The sequence below is a fragment of the Nicotiana sylvestris genome, chromosome 4 (assembly GCF_000393655.2).
Source record: "Nicotiana sylvestris chromosome 4, ASM39365v2, whole genome shotgun sequence".
Classification (NCBI taxonomy): Eukaryota; Viridiplantae; Streptophyta; class Magnoliopsida; order Solanales; family Solanaceae; genus Nicotiana; species Nicotiana sylvestris.
Window position 1 is genome coordinate 151,515,422 of NC_091060.1, and position 13,511 is coordinate 151,528,932.

The window sequence follows — 13,511 nt, forward strand, 5'->3', positions numbered from 1 at the left end:
CATACCTGATTGTCTGGGGGTTAGTGTCTAGTTAGAGAGAGGTTGGTCTTTCTCTCTCCTCAAAACTCCTTTTAGCTACAAGCAAATCTAGTTGCTTGGCTTAAGAATTAATGCTAGTCCTTTCTAGTCTAAACATGCTCCTAATTTTATTGTAAACTTATTGGTGACTAATGTTCTCTTGAGTTTAAAAAAAGTGGTTTGCGTACAATTTTGCTCCCTCTCATGTTCTAGATTTTGATTTTAAATTAATTCAAAGTGGAAATAAAGAGGCTCTTTTATGATTCGGTACAAATATTTACAGTTGTTTTATTTGTTATTTAATACGAAAAAGGGCCAAAACTCCCCCTAACCTATTCGCTTAAGTTTAAAAATACCCTCCGTCCACCTATTTTGTAAAAAATACCCTCACCGATAAAAATATGAAACATTCATGCCCCTAACGTCAACTTTTCGGCCCACTCATACCCTAAAAACTAACGGCCCTATTTTAATTAAGAAAAAAATTTATTATTTATTATGTGTTAATTTCCTATTGGCTTAAATTAAAACCTCACCCCATATGTACTTATTAGCCTACTCCGTCTCAGATTTTCACTCTTCAATACCCACAGATCTCCTTCTCTGTCTTAGATTTTTGGCCTTAGTTTAATTTTTAAATTAACATTTTTTGTTAAATCAATTTTCTAAGTGAAATCAGGTACACTTTGAAATTAAATTAATGCTTCATTATAGGATTTTATGGTTTAATAACTTATCTTTCTGTCAATATTATGTGCCACCATGTAGCTTTTAAGACTTAATTGAAATTATATGAGCAAATTAGCTTCACAGTTCATCGGTATTGTTTTAGTTGGAAAAGTGTAGGCGATGATTAAGCTGGGGAAGATGAACAGGAAAAGGGACCAAATAATAAATTAATAAAAAGAAAAACATGAAATTTTAACTAATAAAACCTAAATAACGATTGAATCATTAGTTGGGTATAAAATCGAGTGGTTTAGGGATAAAAAGGAGTTTAATGGGTTGGAACGACTAAGATGGATCATTGTTGGGTTATATATAGATAAGATATGAGTTAGAATTAGATTTTTAATTTTGACCAATAGGCAATTGCCACGTCATATATAATAAAATAATTTTTTTGTTTCAGCAAATGTCCTCTGAAATTAGGGCATGAATAGGCCAGATTTTTAAGGGTGGACAATTTTTTCAAAATAGGTGGACGGATGATATTTTAAACTTAAGTGAATACGTTAGGGTCAGATTTGGCCCTTACTATCGCGTCACTGTAGCAGTCAAGAACCCTACTGTTCATCAGACAAAACTGGGCAAAACTTGTTCATTCATGGATCTGTAAAGGCAGCCATGGCTGCGCCTATCTCTTCCCAGCCTTTGGCTGTGGGAGAGGCAACACAAATCCATACATAAACAATCCCAAATCATAATACAAAAAAAACCTATGCATCTCAACTTCAACCAAAACAGCCCGCCTTAGTGTCGTCAAAAATCGAGTTGTTTCCAATAAAACTCAACCATGGAGAACCAGTCATAGAATTCATAGTGGAGGATGTTAATGACTTCATTAGGGAGGAAGGACCGCATCAAGCAGTTGTGATTAAATTTTCATACGGAAAACCAGATCTACAGGAGGTTCAAAGAATTATTTCAATGCAATTTGACATCCAAGGTCACTGTAACGTTGGGCAGTTGGAATTTCGTCACCTGTTGGTCAGGTTTGATTTATTCAATGATTATGTTCAGTTCCTCTCGAGGTCGGCTGGATATCTTAAATCCAAAGGCGACGAGTACTTCTTCAGAACATTCCCATGGACACTAGGATTCAATCCAAAGGAGAAGACTTCTATGGCAGTCGTCTGGATCTCGTTACCAGGTTTGCCACCTAATTTCTTTGCAAAGAGGTCGTTAATCTCTATAGCGTCAGCTGTTGGAAAAGCTCTTGCTGTGGACAAGGCGACACAACAAAGGACTAGACTAGTGCAGCAAGAGTTAAAGTTGTAATCGATTTGCTAGACAAACACCCCAAAAAGGTTAAGCTTCAGATTGTGGATAGAGTTACTGGTAAATATGTCGTACATTATCAGGAAATAGTATATGACAATCTTCCTAAATATTGTACTTGTTGCAAACATCAAGGACATGACGAAAAAGTATGTCGAGTAATGAAAGAACAAGCAGAAAAGGAGGTGGTGACAGAGGAAGTAACAGGGGTTAAGCTTCAAGGTGGTCATGGTTTGGTCGAGGCAGATGGTCCAGTTATTGAAAAACTACAAGGTGATGCTAGGGACTATCTCAATGCAAAAAGAGTTGGCCAAATAATGGTGTTAAATTATGAAGATAACAGAAAAAGGGAGCAGCAACAGGTATTGAGTTTACAAGGTGAAATCGAGGCAGCAACAACAGCTGGACCAAAAACAATTTTAGCTGACGCTAATAGACGTGATGGTGCACAGATTTGCAGCAATGCTGTTACTATTGTTCCTGTAGATCGTGATGGTGCACAAATTTGCAGCAATGCGGTTACTATTGTTCCTGCATTGAAAACAATAGATGATTTTAGGAAGGCTAAAAATCATGCTGCTGCTCAAGAAAGTAGTGCAGCTGGCAACCTTCAAGATAGGGTGGAAGGCAGTGGAATAGCTGAAGTTGTACGAGCTTCTACTGTGTCAAGGCTGGATAATAATTTTGAACATAATGCAACTGGAGGTCGAGCTACACAGCTGACAAACTTGCCAAGCAATTCTGCATTTTGGCAAGTTTTGTCAAATAAAGCTGAGGTAGCTCATGCTGTTAAAAAAACACAACGCTCCAGCAGATATTCATGCTACAAGAGCTTTGGCAACAATTACCAATGCAGTGAGTAAAGCAACAGATGTTGCACTACCTGGGAACAAGGTGACTGCTAATAAACTTGATGAGGAGCAACAAAAGGACGAAACTGCTATTGTGAAAAAATTGAATACTACAGGAAAAACAGGGGAACCTACTGTTCCATTGCAAACTTTTGCAAATCTGGAAACTAGCAGTCAATGACCTGCAGCTACTAATGAGCATGATCATTTGTTGGTTAGCACAAATAAAGCAGACAGAACAGAAGAAGTGCAATCAGAGGGGTCGTGTGGTGAAGTTGAAGGTGAATCTGGAAATCTCTTGTTATTAACTGATGTTCAAGATAGTCAAGATGATGAACTGCGTTCAGTTGGCTCATCACCAATATCAACACAATGCAGCTCACCACCAGTACCAAAAAATTGCAGCACTTCCATTTTAAGTGGTACTATGATGCAAAATACAATAAGACTAAAATCTGGGCAGCAGCAACATAGTTTAAACAGTACAGAAGCTATCACTGAAGCGGGTAAATCTACTGTACATCAACACAATCATGCTCTTCCAAATACATGACAACAACTAGATTTTCCTATAAGTTTCATGGCTGGACAACAGAAGCATACTCTAGGCAGTCCACTACAAAAGCAACATCACACTTCAGGTGATGCAGCAGTAGAATTGGACAATGTTAAACGTTCAGCTGAGTTTTCAAACCATGCTTTGATTTCAAACCATGACCGGGATCTATTGGATGCTTTGGACAGTCCAAAACCTCATAGATGTGCATACTCAAATAGAATAATGCTCAGGCAACTCCCAATGAGAGCTGCAAAACAAAAAGGGGTTGCCACCTCCATATCTACGAGGTCCAATAGATCCGCGAAGAAATGAAGAATTTTATAGATTATTTGAAGATAGTTAAAGAGGAATTTAAGGAAGTTCAAATTGAAGAACTCACAAGTTTGAGAAATGAGGGGCAAGACTCTAATTTTTACATTGTTTTAGTTTATCATTTTCAAAGCATCATCACTTGTAATAGCGTCATAGAGTGTGTTATAAACTCTATGACGATCATAGAGTACTTGGTACTTTCAAGTTCCTATTTCTTACATGCTTGCTAGAAGATGAGCCTTTTTCTAAGCCTCAATAGGATTAGTAAGGTAAGGTTTAGCCTAGTTTGTGTTGCCTTGGTCCTATGCCTTTGGAAAAATATCCACACGGCTATGAGATTATATGCCCTCGTGAGACGTTGCCGACAGCTACACCATGAATCCTCTACATGAGGCTGTCATCAAAAGGCAGTGTGAGGCGCAGAGGAGTTATTATATAGCCAAGGCATATGGACAATAATATCGGTGTTATTATCCCCCTTATTTATACTTTTCCTATTTGTTGTATTTTCTTTTATTTTTTATTAATAAAAAACTTATTGGTGAAAAAAAAAAAGTTTTGGCCCTTTTTCGTATTTAATATTAAGTGCACTGAACATTAGATTTTTTTTTCTCAATCCAATTTATGGATAGATCTTTTGAGTTATGATTGGCCACACAAAAATACAAACTTGGAGTTGTTTTCTCCTTTTTATATTTTTGAATTTTGAACTTTATTGTCCTAAATTTTTTCATTTCAAAGTTATTGACGAATGTGCGTAACAAATTATTCTTCTGTTTAATTTCTAAATAATGGCTTATTTGCAATATAGAGAGTTTGGTAACAGAGATTAGAAAATATCGTAATGCTAAAACATTTACAGAAAGGAGAATAACAATTTGAAGGCAAGATATGAATTATATTTATAAAATCATCCGTCATTGGTCCAAATTTTGAGGGGGAGTTTGATTGTTAACACTAGAGGTGTTCATTGGTCGGTACGGTACGGTATTTATACATTTCGATTCGATATTTTGGTATTCGATTTTTTGAAATGCTATAATAATATCATACCTAATTAAATTCAGTATGATTCGTCTTTTCTCCTTTTAATTTCGATTTATTCGATTTGGTAACTTCGGTTTGTTCTCGAATATTAACTAATGTATGAAGCCATAAACTATAATATTCTTAAGGTACTCAAATACGAAAATAAAAATATTATAATATAATAAAAAAAGAGATGAAAATCAAAAATGCTAAACCTAGAGGGAGAAAGGTGGAAATGTATGTAGGTAATCAAAGTAAAGGGGGAAATGCAAGTATAGTGGGGAAAAAGGTGGTAAAGGTTAAAGAGAACTATAAAAATAACGGGAAGTCAAATTTAAAATTTTTAATATTTATGTTATAAAATAATAATATGTGTATTATGCAATTTAATATATATTTCGGTACAATATCGATATTTTGGTAGTTTATTTTTAAGTATCAGATACCATACTTAATACCAATATTTTTTAACAACTTAAATCAAATACCAACATATCGAATACTAAATACCAAAATTTTCGGTGTATGATAATTCGATATTTACCAAAGTATGCACAGCCTTAAGTGACACGTGATGCTGATTTGGAAGGGGGAAATTATAAGTTTAATTTTTCGCATAAATTGGAAGGAAGAAATCACTACTACCCTATTTTCTTCAAACCATTGAATGTGGTGAGATCGTTTCTTATTTTCTTTTCTAATTATGCCCTTACTTATTATTTTATAATTATATTTTATCATTTAATTTATTTTAATTTAACTCCAAATCTCCAACCTATTGACCTACTTTGTCTTCTTCCATCTATTCTAGAGTTGGTTTGCCCCGTTCTTTTTATTCAAGTCTCCGTGCGATTCTTTGTCTCTTTCCATCGTTTTAATTTTTTTTGTTGCTAACCTTTTAAAAAAAAAACTTTTTTAATATTAGTTAACCTTTTTTTCCCAGTTTTTTTCTCTTGTTTCCAAGCTACGTATTTAATGATAAATTAGTAGAAAGATACTTATTTAAATTATTTTTATGTGTAATTCTTGACAAATTTTGTTTAAAATAATTGGGAGTATTTTAGTGAACGTATCAGTTACAATATACTGTCAAACCAAACAACAAAAATATTATTTAACAACAGCAAAGTATTCATAAAATGATACAATATAATACAATTTATTATAAAACGATGGGTAACAATGATTCAAACATAGTGTTAGGCAAAAATAATATGTATACCTACAATTCCCTTTTTTCTTCTAATTTGGAAGGAAATCTTTTACGAACATTATTGACTAATTTTCCTTTAACGACAAAAGTTATAGAATGTGGCATAAGTCACCAGAAACCCAGTCAAGCCATAAATAATACTATAGGTCGTCAAAAACCACGAGTAGTGAAAATGTATCTGTCTTCCGCACATAGCTTTGGCTTCATATTTCATTTATGACTCATCTGCTTCATCTTATGCGATTTTATTTAGTTGGACTTGGGCATAATGTTTATAAAGGAAAGTAATATTTAAAATTTGCGGTATTAACAAGCTATAATATATGTGTCACTATAAAACTTTTGAGTTATTATATCGTACAATATAACATTTCTATCATTATAAAGTTTTTTATTAATGATAAATAAAAAATTTTAAGTAAAAATTACATTTAAATATTTGTAAAGAATCATTAAGTGTTTATAAAAAAGGATCTATTATGTGTTTTATCATTTTTCTTTTATCCTTATTTGTTTGTTCATTTCTGTTATGATCGGGAATTAGTTATCAAAGGAGGTCACGTGTTGGACTTGTTCTCACGTGAGTCAATAACTTTCAACTCTTATTTCACCGATGTGGAAACTTTCCAATATATAGAGACAAGCAAGCGGTGAACATGGTATTCAGAATTTTAATCCATTTTCGTAGCTTCTGCTTCTCACTTCTCTTTTTCTCTCTGTGTATCTCTTCGCTTCCTTCTCGTCTCTTCTCTTCTCCTTCTTCTGCTCTCCTCTTCTTCTTAATTCTTCTTATCTATTGAATTAGATAGTTCGATTTAGGAATTGATGTATTAATTCTCAAAACTGTAACTGATTGTACAAATTCGTTTGATCAATAAACTTTCCAATTTAATTTCAATTCTTGAGTACATTACAATTTCGTTGGGTGTGGGAGAGCACAAAACCACTAACTGTTAGAAATAAAAATAAGCAAACTGAGATTACGTGTGTTGCAATGTTAATCATGCCGTCCCAGAGGCCAGAAAGTAAGCAACCATCAAACAAAGTCTTTCATCACTTTCCCTTCCTTTCAATCCTCTCTGATATGTTTAAAAATAAAACAACATTATCTACTGATTTTTAAAACTACAGTAATATTTTCCAGCATTGGATACGGAGTGTTATTTTTAATATAAAAGATTAGTTCCGTGCACGAAGTATTCTGTGTCCGGAAAAAGGACTGTACCCAAAGAGGGTGTGATGTAGACAGTCTACCCTGATGTAAGCATTAGCGGCTGATTTCACTGCTTGAACCACACCCAAAGGGAGTGTGATGTTGGCAGTCTAAGCCCTGATGTAAGCATCAGTGGCTGATTCCACGGATTGAACCCGTAAATTATAGGTCACACGGAGATAACTTTACCATTGCTCCAAGGCTCCGCTTCGTTATTTTTAATATAATAAACGAAAAGGTATTTTGCTAACTTTAATATGATGTTTGTCCTTAAATAATCTTGTTGTAGCTACTCCATGTTAAAATTATTAACTCCAAATAAAGGTTCGCTACAGCTTGAGATGCTTTTAAATTTTATGTGGACTATGTTTGATCTAATAAATAGCTAAAACTTTTGGGTGTTTCCAATATGTACTACAAGAAAATCACAGCTAATTTTCCAGCAATATATGCTATCCATCCCCCCCCCCCCTATTTCCCCCCTTCCAATATTAGCCAAGGAAATGGAGTGTGTTTTAAATCTTCGATTGTCAAAATTAGACAGTACCGATAAGACCAGTTCATATTGATCTAACTATGCCATCTTTAGTTCACACTTGCAATTTCAATTTTCAAGTCAACGCCAACTTTATTATACAATTAAAAAATTAAGAGCATCGATCTCAATTAAACTTATTAAATTGTCCATATGAGTTCTAGTTTAATCGCTTGGCTTGTTCTATTTATCTCTCTCCACCTTGAAAATCACGTTACCAATTTGTCAAAACAAATCAAGTTAGTTGCTCACCAATACTAGACCCCAAAAACCAGAAGCAAATAAAGCATCTATAAAAATTAGCTGCAACTGATATTTTCATTAGTATTTATGGAAAACAAGAAGATGGTAATAGCAAAAGAAATGGATCCAAAAATATGGAGTAAATTACCAGAACATGTATTGGAATATTTACTTTCATTTCTGCCATTGAAGACTTTCTTGAAACTCAGATCAACTTGTAAGCATTTCAAGACTCTTTTATTTTCTCCTCCTTTTATCTCTAAACACTCTCCTTCTTCTTCTTCTAGTTCACCAAATTCTTCACCTTTTTCTTCATTTTTCTTACTTTCACACCCACAATTTCCTAGACAGTACCCTTTATTTGACACTGTTCACAACAATTGGCGTAACTTATCTCTTTGTATTTCACCTGTTTTACCATCTTCTTCATCTCTTCTTTTATCTTCTTCTAATGGCTTGCTTTGTTTCACTCGCCCGAGTTCTAATTCTTTTATCATAACAAATGTTTTAGCAAGAACTTCAAGGGTTGTTAAATTCCCAACTTTGCCTTTTGCTTTTGAATCTCTCACTTTAATTTCTTTACCTAATAATGGGTATAAGTTGTTTGTGATGTCTACTACTGGATCTTCAAACAACCATGTTTTTGTCTATGATTCTTTGGTTCATTCTTGGATCCAATTTGGAGGCTTTGATCTGATTTTAAATGAAAATCATAATCAAGAGGGTGTTTTTCATAATGGGTATTTGTATTTTATTACACCAGAGCCTTACTTTATAGTATATATGGATCTTAATACTGGCAAGTGGCAAAGATCAAATTTTGAGCTGCCTATAGAGCTTACTTTTGCTAGATTGGTAAGTGATGGGGATAAGAAATTGTGCTTGATTAGTGGAAATGGGAGTAATGGGATTTCAAGAAGTATGAAATTGTGGGAATTGGATGAGAAATTCAAGATTTGGGTGGAAGTTGAGAATGTGCCAGAATTGATTTGTAGGAAGTTTTTATCAGTTTGTTACCACAACTATGAACATGTTTATTGCTTTTGGCATCAAGGGTTGATTTGTGTTTGTTGCTATTCTTGGCCTGAGATTTTATACTACAAGGTTAATAGAAGGACTTGGCATTGGCTTCCAAAATGCCCTTCATTGCCTGATAAATGGAGTTGTGGATTCAAATGGTTTTCCTTTGTTCCTGAGCTATATGCTTTTGTCTAATAGCAAAATCAATTCGTTAGAAAGACTAAATTGCGTACTTCTAAGGAGGTCTTACCGAAGGGTAGTGTGTACGCAGACTTTATCCTACTTTAGTGTGTACGCAGACTTTATCCTACTTTCAGCTTCAAGAAGGCAAAGAGGCTGCTTCCGAAAGACCCTCGGCATAAGAAAGAAGAGGTCTAACTACTTGATTTTTGTTCCTCGACTCTCTTTAATTTGTGTTCTTTATGTTTTTTGTTTTCGTGTATATAGGGCTATAGGAGTAGTATTGTGTTTGATTTGCTGCCTTGAGCGATGATCTATTAGCATATGAAAATCTTGTGGAAGCGTTGTTTGCTTGAAAGTGGTGTAATTAGAAAAGGAACTAAAAGGCAATTGAGTTTCTTGTCTTGGTTTGGACAATTTTGTATGACTCTAATCTTTAACGGTGATTGATGTCTCCATTTTTGTGCAAAACAACTTGTTATCAACGTGCAACAAATATGGGGTAGTACTTGTGCATGTTACTTAATTATTAGGCATCTGACCCAATTTTAATATAAGACTTCAAACTTTTATGAAGGGGGCACATGGATGGATTAGGCAACGGCTCACTTTTCTCCAAGAGGGGAGAATAGGAGAAAAATCTTTCTTAATCTTTTATTTGTACAACACCATTAGTTGTAGGTTAATGATTTTTGTAGGAGCTTATATTGTAAAGTTGATCGGTAGAGATTATAGTGGTTATTTTCGCACGTAGATTAACAGTTCACTAAATAGTGACTTGGCCTAATAAGAATGGCATGCACTATTAGAAATTCGGTCACAATCAATCGCGGCCGACCGATCAACTTCGGTCGGTCAAAAAATCGACAGAAAAATCGAGTCAGTCGGTTTTTCAAAATATTTTATTTTATATTTTTTTAATAAAACCGACCAACTTCAGTCAATTTTTTTTTTTGCGCAAAAATGCAGAAAATTATTTATGTGTCCCGTGAAATTTATTTGTCAAGAATTCGACCAACTTTGGTCGACTTTTTATTTAAAATAAATTAAATCTGATATTCAAAAAACAACCGTAATCGGTAGGTATTCGGTCAGTTGTTTTAAAAACCCGACCGATTTGATTGATAATTTTATTTTTTAAAATAAAACTAACCGAAATCGATCGGTTATTTTCGCGCGAAAATACAATTAAAGAGTATAAACAAAATAAAAAAAGGTCTTAAACTAATATCCATCAACAGTCTAGTACTAGAATACTATCCTGCAACAGTACAGACCCCAGTTCGATTCTCAGATTGTGTATTTTTTAATTACATAATTAAAATAATCGGTCAATCTTATGGGCAAATTTTTTTTGTCTTTTGTAAAATTTTAATTGACCAACCGAAATCGATCTGTCACAATCGACCAAAGTCAGTTGGTCTACTTTACGACCATACGTTTACCGACCGTCACAAATCGATCTGTTTTCGGTCGATTTTTGCCAATAACCGACCAATATCGGTCGATTTTGCCCATTTTTAGTAGTGATGTTAGATGTAGATTTCTTATTATATGTCTTACTTGTCTTGTTATATGTTGAATTGTCAAGGGTGGATACTCAATAGTTTTAGCTTATTGTGATTAATTCTTGCTTATAATTAACTGGCATATAATGCTCATCACTTTTCCCAAAGAAAAAGGAAGTAAAATCTGGCATGTATTGCTCCTCTAGACCCTTTTTTTTATTTCTTGACACTTGCATTGTTGAATTACCCAACATTAGAACGGGATACCGTTTAAAAACCGAGTATCATATATCACTCTTTTATACGTCGAACTTCAAGTGTCTTTAATTTTCCCTTACAACTTTGCATCCTTTATTGGGTGGTTCCTATGTGGTATATAAACAGTTGTGCGTTCTTTACCAGACCTTTAATATGTCCTGCAGACTCCATTAGAGGTGTTCGACTATGGTTCAAATACAAAGTTAAGGACAATGTCAATCTCTGCTGCAAGATCTCGTAACTTCTAAAGATAGCTATAAGTGTTTGACCAAAAAGTGTTAAGCCTTTTTGTTAAACTAATAAAATAAAAAGATAATGGGTAAATTCTAATTAAACATAATAAATCTTAGATCTGAAATCGGTTGAAACAAACAACATATAATTGCGTTTAAACCAATCTAATGCGAATGGGTATTTAATGGTACTGTTATGAGTGCTTGGGGGAATAATGATAAGCAATAAATATGATAAATGACAATAAATGTAAATAGAGAGAATGATTCACCCAAATATTAAATGAGGTGGATGATTCTACCTCTGACAATGATGTAAGACAAACAAACGTGGGAATATAGAGAGCTTTCTCGGATCTGATGCGAGAAAGTGTGAGATCAACAACAAATCGAATTTTTTTGTAAAGACAATGTTTGTAATTTACTTGAGAGTCAACTTTCCATGAGAGAACTATCATATAGAATATTACACTCCCTTCTTCTCTCTCTATTCCCCCTTATATGGAACATATCCCTTACCTAACTGAAAGTACAAGTGCAGAGAATATTCTGTGAAATATTTGCCTAAAATATCTTACTACTAAATTAGCCGTTTGGGCTGATCTGAGTATTCGACCTCGACCCTAGCTACTCAGCTCGCTTATAGGTTCCTTCCATCTTGAGCACGACCTCGGCCTAATCGACCCTTAGTAATCCTCTCTTAGGCAAGTTTTCCTTAGTCAGATTTTGACCCATACAGTTAGTCCCTCCGCCCGTTGGAGTTGTTTCTTTTTGGACGAGCTAGATGGGCGGACTTCGCCAGTTGCAATTCAAAAAATCTGGGCATGCTGGCCGAGGAGTAACCTTTTTATGGCGAGGTGACGACGTGGCGCTTTAAGAGCCACATATTACCATTACGTCAGTTTGAAATGACATCACTTCATCATGCGTCATTACAACGTATGTTCCCGATACGTTACATTGTTTCCCGCATCTCTTCTATTTTGAAGTCAATGTGGCGGCGTTTGGCTTTCTCGATTAGGGTACCAGTATTCTTATAAATAGGGATGGGAATTCCTCATTTGAGCTGCTGCATTTCTTAAGCATTTGAAACTTCAAGCTTCCCCTTTTTCTTTTCAAAATTCTTGCATCTTTGTCTCTCCATTCTCTTAGCGTTTTGTGCTATTGTACCCCTTTCACGTTTGCACTTTCTTCTTACATACATAACAGAAAAATGACTGGTGCATCTTCAAACCTTGAGGGAGCTTCTGATCATGTCCCATTGATTGTGGACATGCCTTCTGTTATGCGGCGCCTTCTTGAGATTTCCTGGAAGGGCGACGTAAGGCTAAGCAACTGATGTCAGTGTAGTTACTGTCGCCAACTGCAGTCCCCTCCGTACGCTAGACTAGATTGTCAGTGCCGTACGGGAAAACCAATGTTAAGAGAAATTGAGAGAACTAAATAAGGATTGAGAATGAAAGAAAGCTTGATTGCATTAATGAAAGCTATTACAGAAAGGCAACGCGGTGTCGAGGGGGAGAGACACCAATACAGAGAATTGTTTGCTTGCTAGAAAGTTTGATTGCTTGATTCCCCCTAATAATACTTAAAAAAAATAAACCAAAGCTACAAGACTAGATTTGATTAAGCTAGAGAAACATAATGGAAGTACATGGAATAAAACTACTCTATATTTACAATGAAAAAGACTTAGTTTTCTACAAGGCAGAAACAAGTCCGTTGTCAGCAGCATAGTCTTTGGCATCAGGGTATGTGCGCACGACGTTGTTGGCATCTGCCTGCGGTTGGGCGCTAGCGAGGGATATCGGTGGGGCGACAGAGGCACATGTGTGCTTGTCACTTGGCGCGGCCAAGACCATTGGGACGTTCGTGGCGCTAGGCATTGGAAGGCTTGCTAGGATGCCACAGGGCGCGCCCAAGGGGTCATGGGGCACGACTGGAAAGCCACCCATGACATTCTCCCCCACCTGAGTTGGTGATGTCCTCGGTGCCTTACTTGCAAGATAATCTTCAATTAGGCTCTTGTAGGCTTTGAGGTTTGTTCCCCTCTCCCAAGTGTTCTCCTCTGCATCACAGCCCTGTCATTTCACCAAGAACTCTTGGTGATCTTTTCTTGAGGCATGAATCACTCTATCATCAAGGATAGCTTCAACACACCTTTTCCCGGTTGAATTGGGCCCTCGAATACTGGGTATTGTGAGCTGGCTCCGTGAAGGATCCTCCGTGTCTTCCCGAAAAGGTTTTAGGAGGCTGACATGGAAGACAGGATAAATTTTCCACCAAGCTGGGGTATCCACCCGGTATGCAACTTTCCTAATGCGCCTTTCAATGGACA

At 35.5% G+C, this 13,511-nt stretch overlaps 1 protein-coding gene across 1 annotated transcript; it reads left to right on the forward strand.

Annotated features, from left to right (window-relative positions):
- The first annotated feature begins 7,900 nt into the window (after positions 1–7,900).
- LOC104240909 (F-box/kelch-repeat protein At5g43190) lies at positions 7,901–9,598 on the forward strand. The gene has a single exon (XM_009795812.2). The coding sequence runs from the start codon at positions 8,062–8,064 to the stop codon at positions 9,187–9,189; it is 1,128 nt and encodes a 375-aa protein (XP_009794114.1). The 5' UTR covers positions 7,901–8,061; the 3' UTR covers positions 9,190–9,598.
- Positions 9,599–13,511: the final 3,913 nt, after the last annotated feature.

Coding starts and splice junctions, on each gene's coding strand:
- LOC104240909 (XM_009795812.2), top strand. CDS start 8,062: ATGGAAAACAAGAAGATGGTAATAGCAAAAGAAATGGATCCAAAAATA.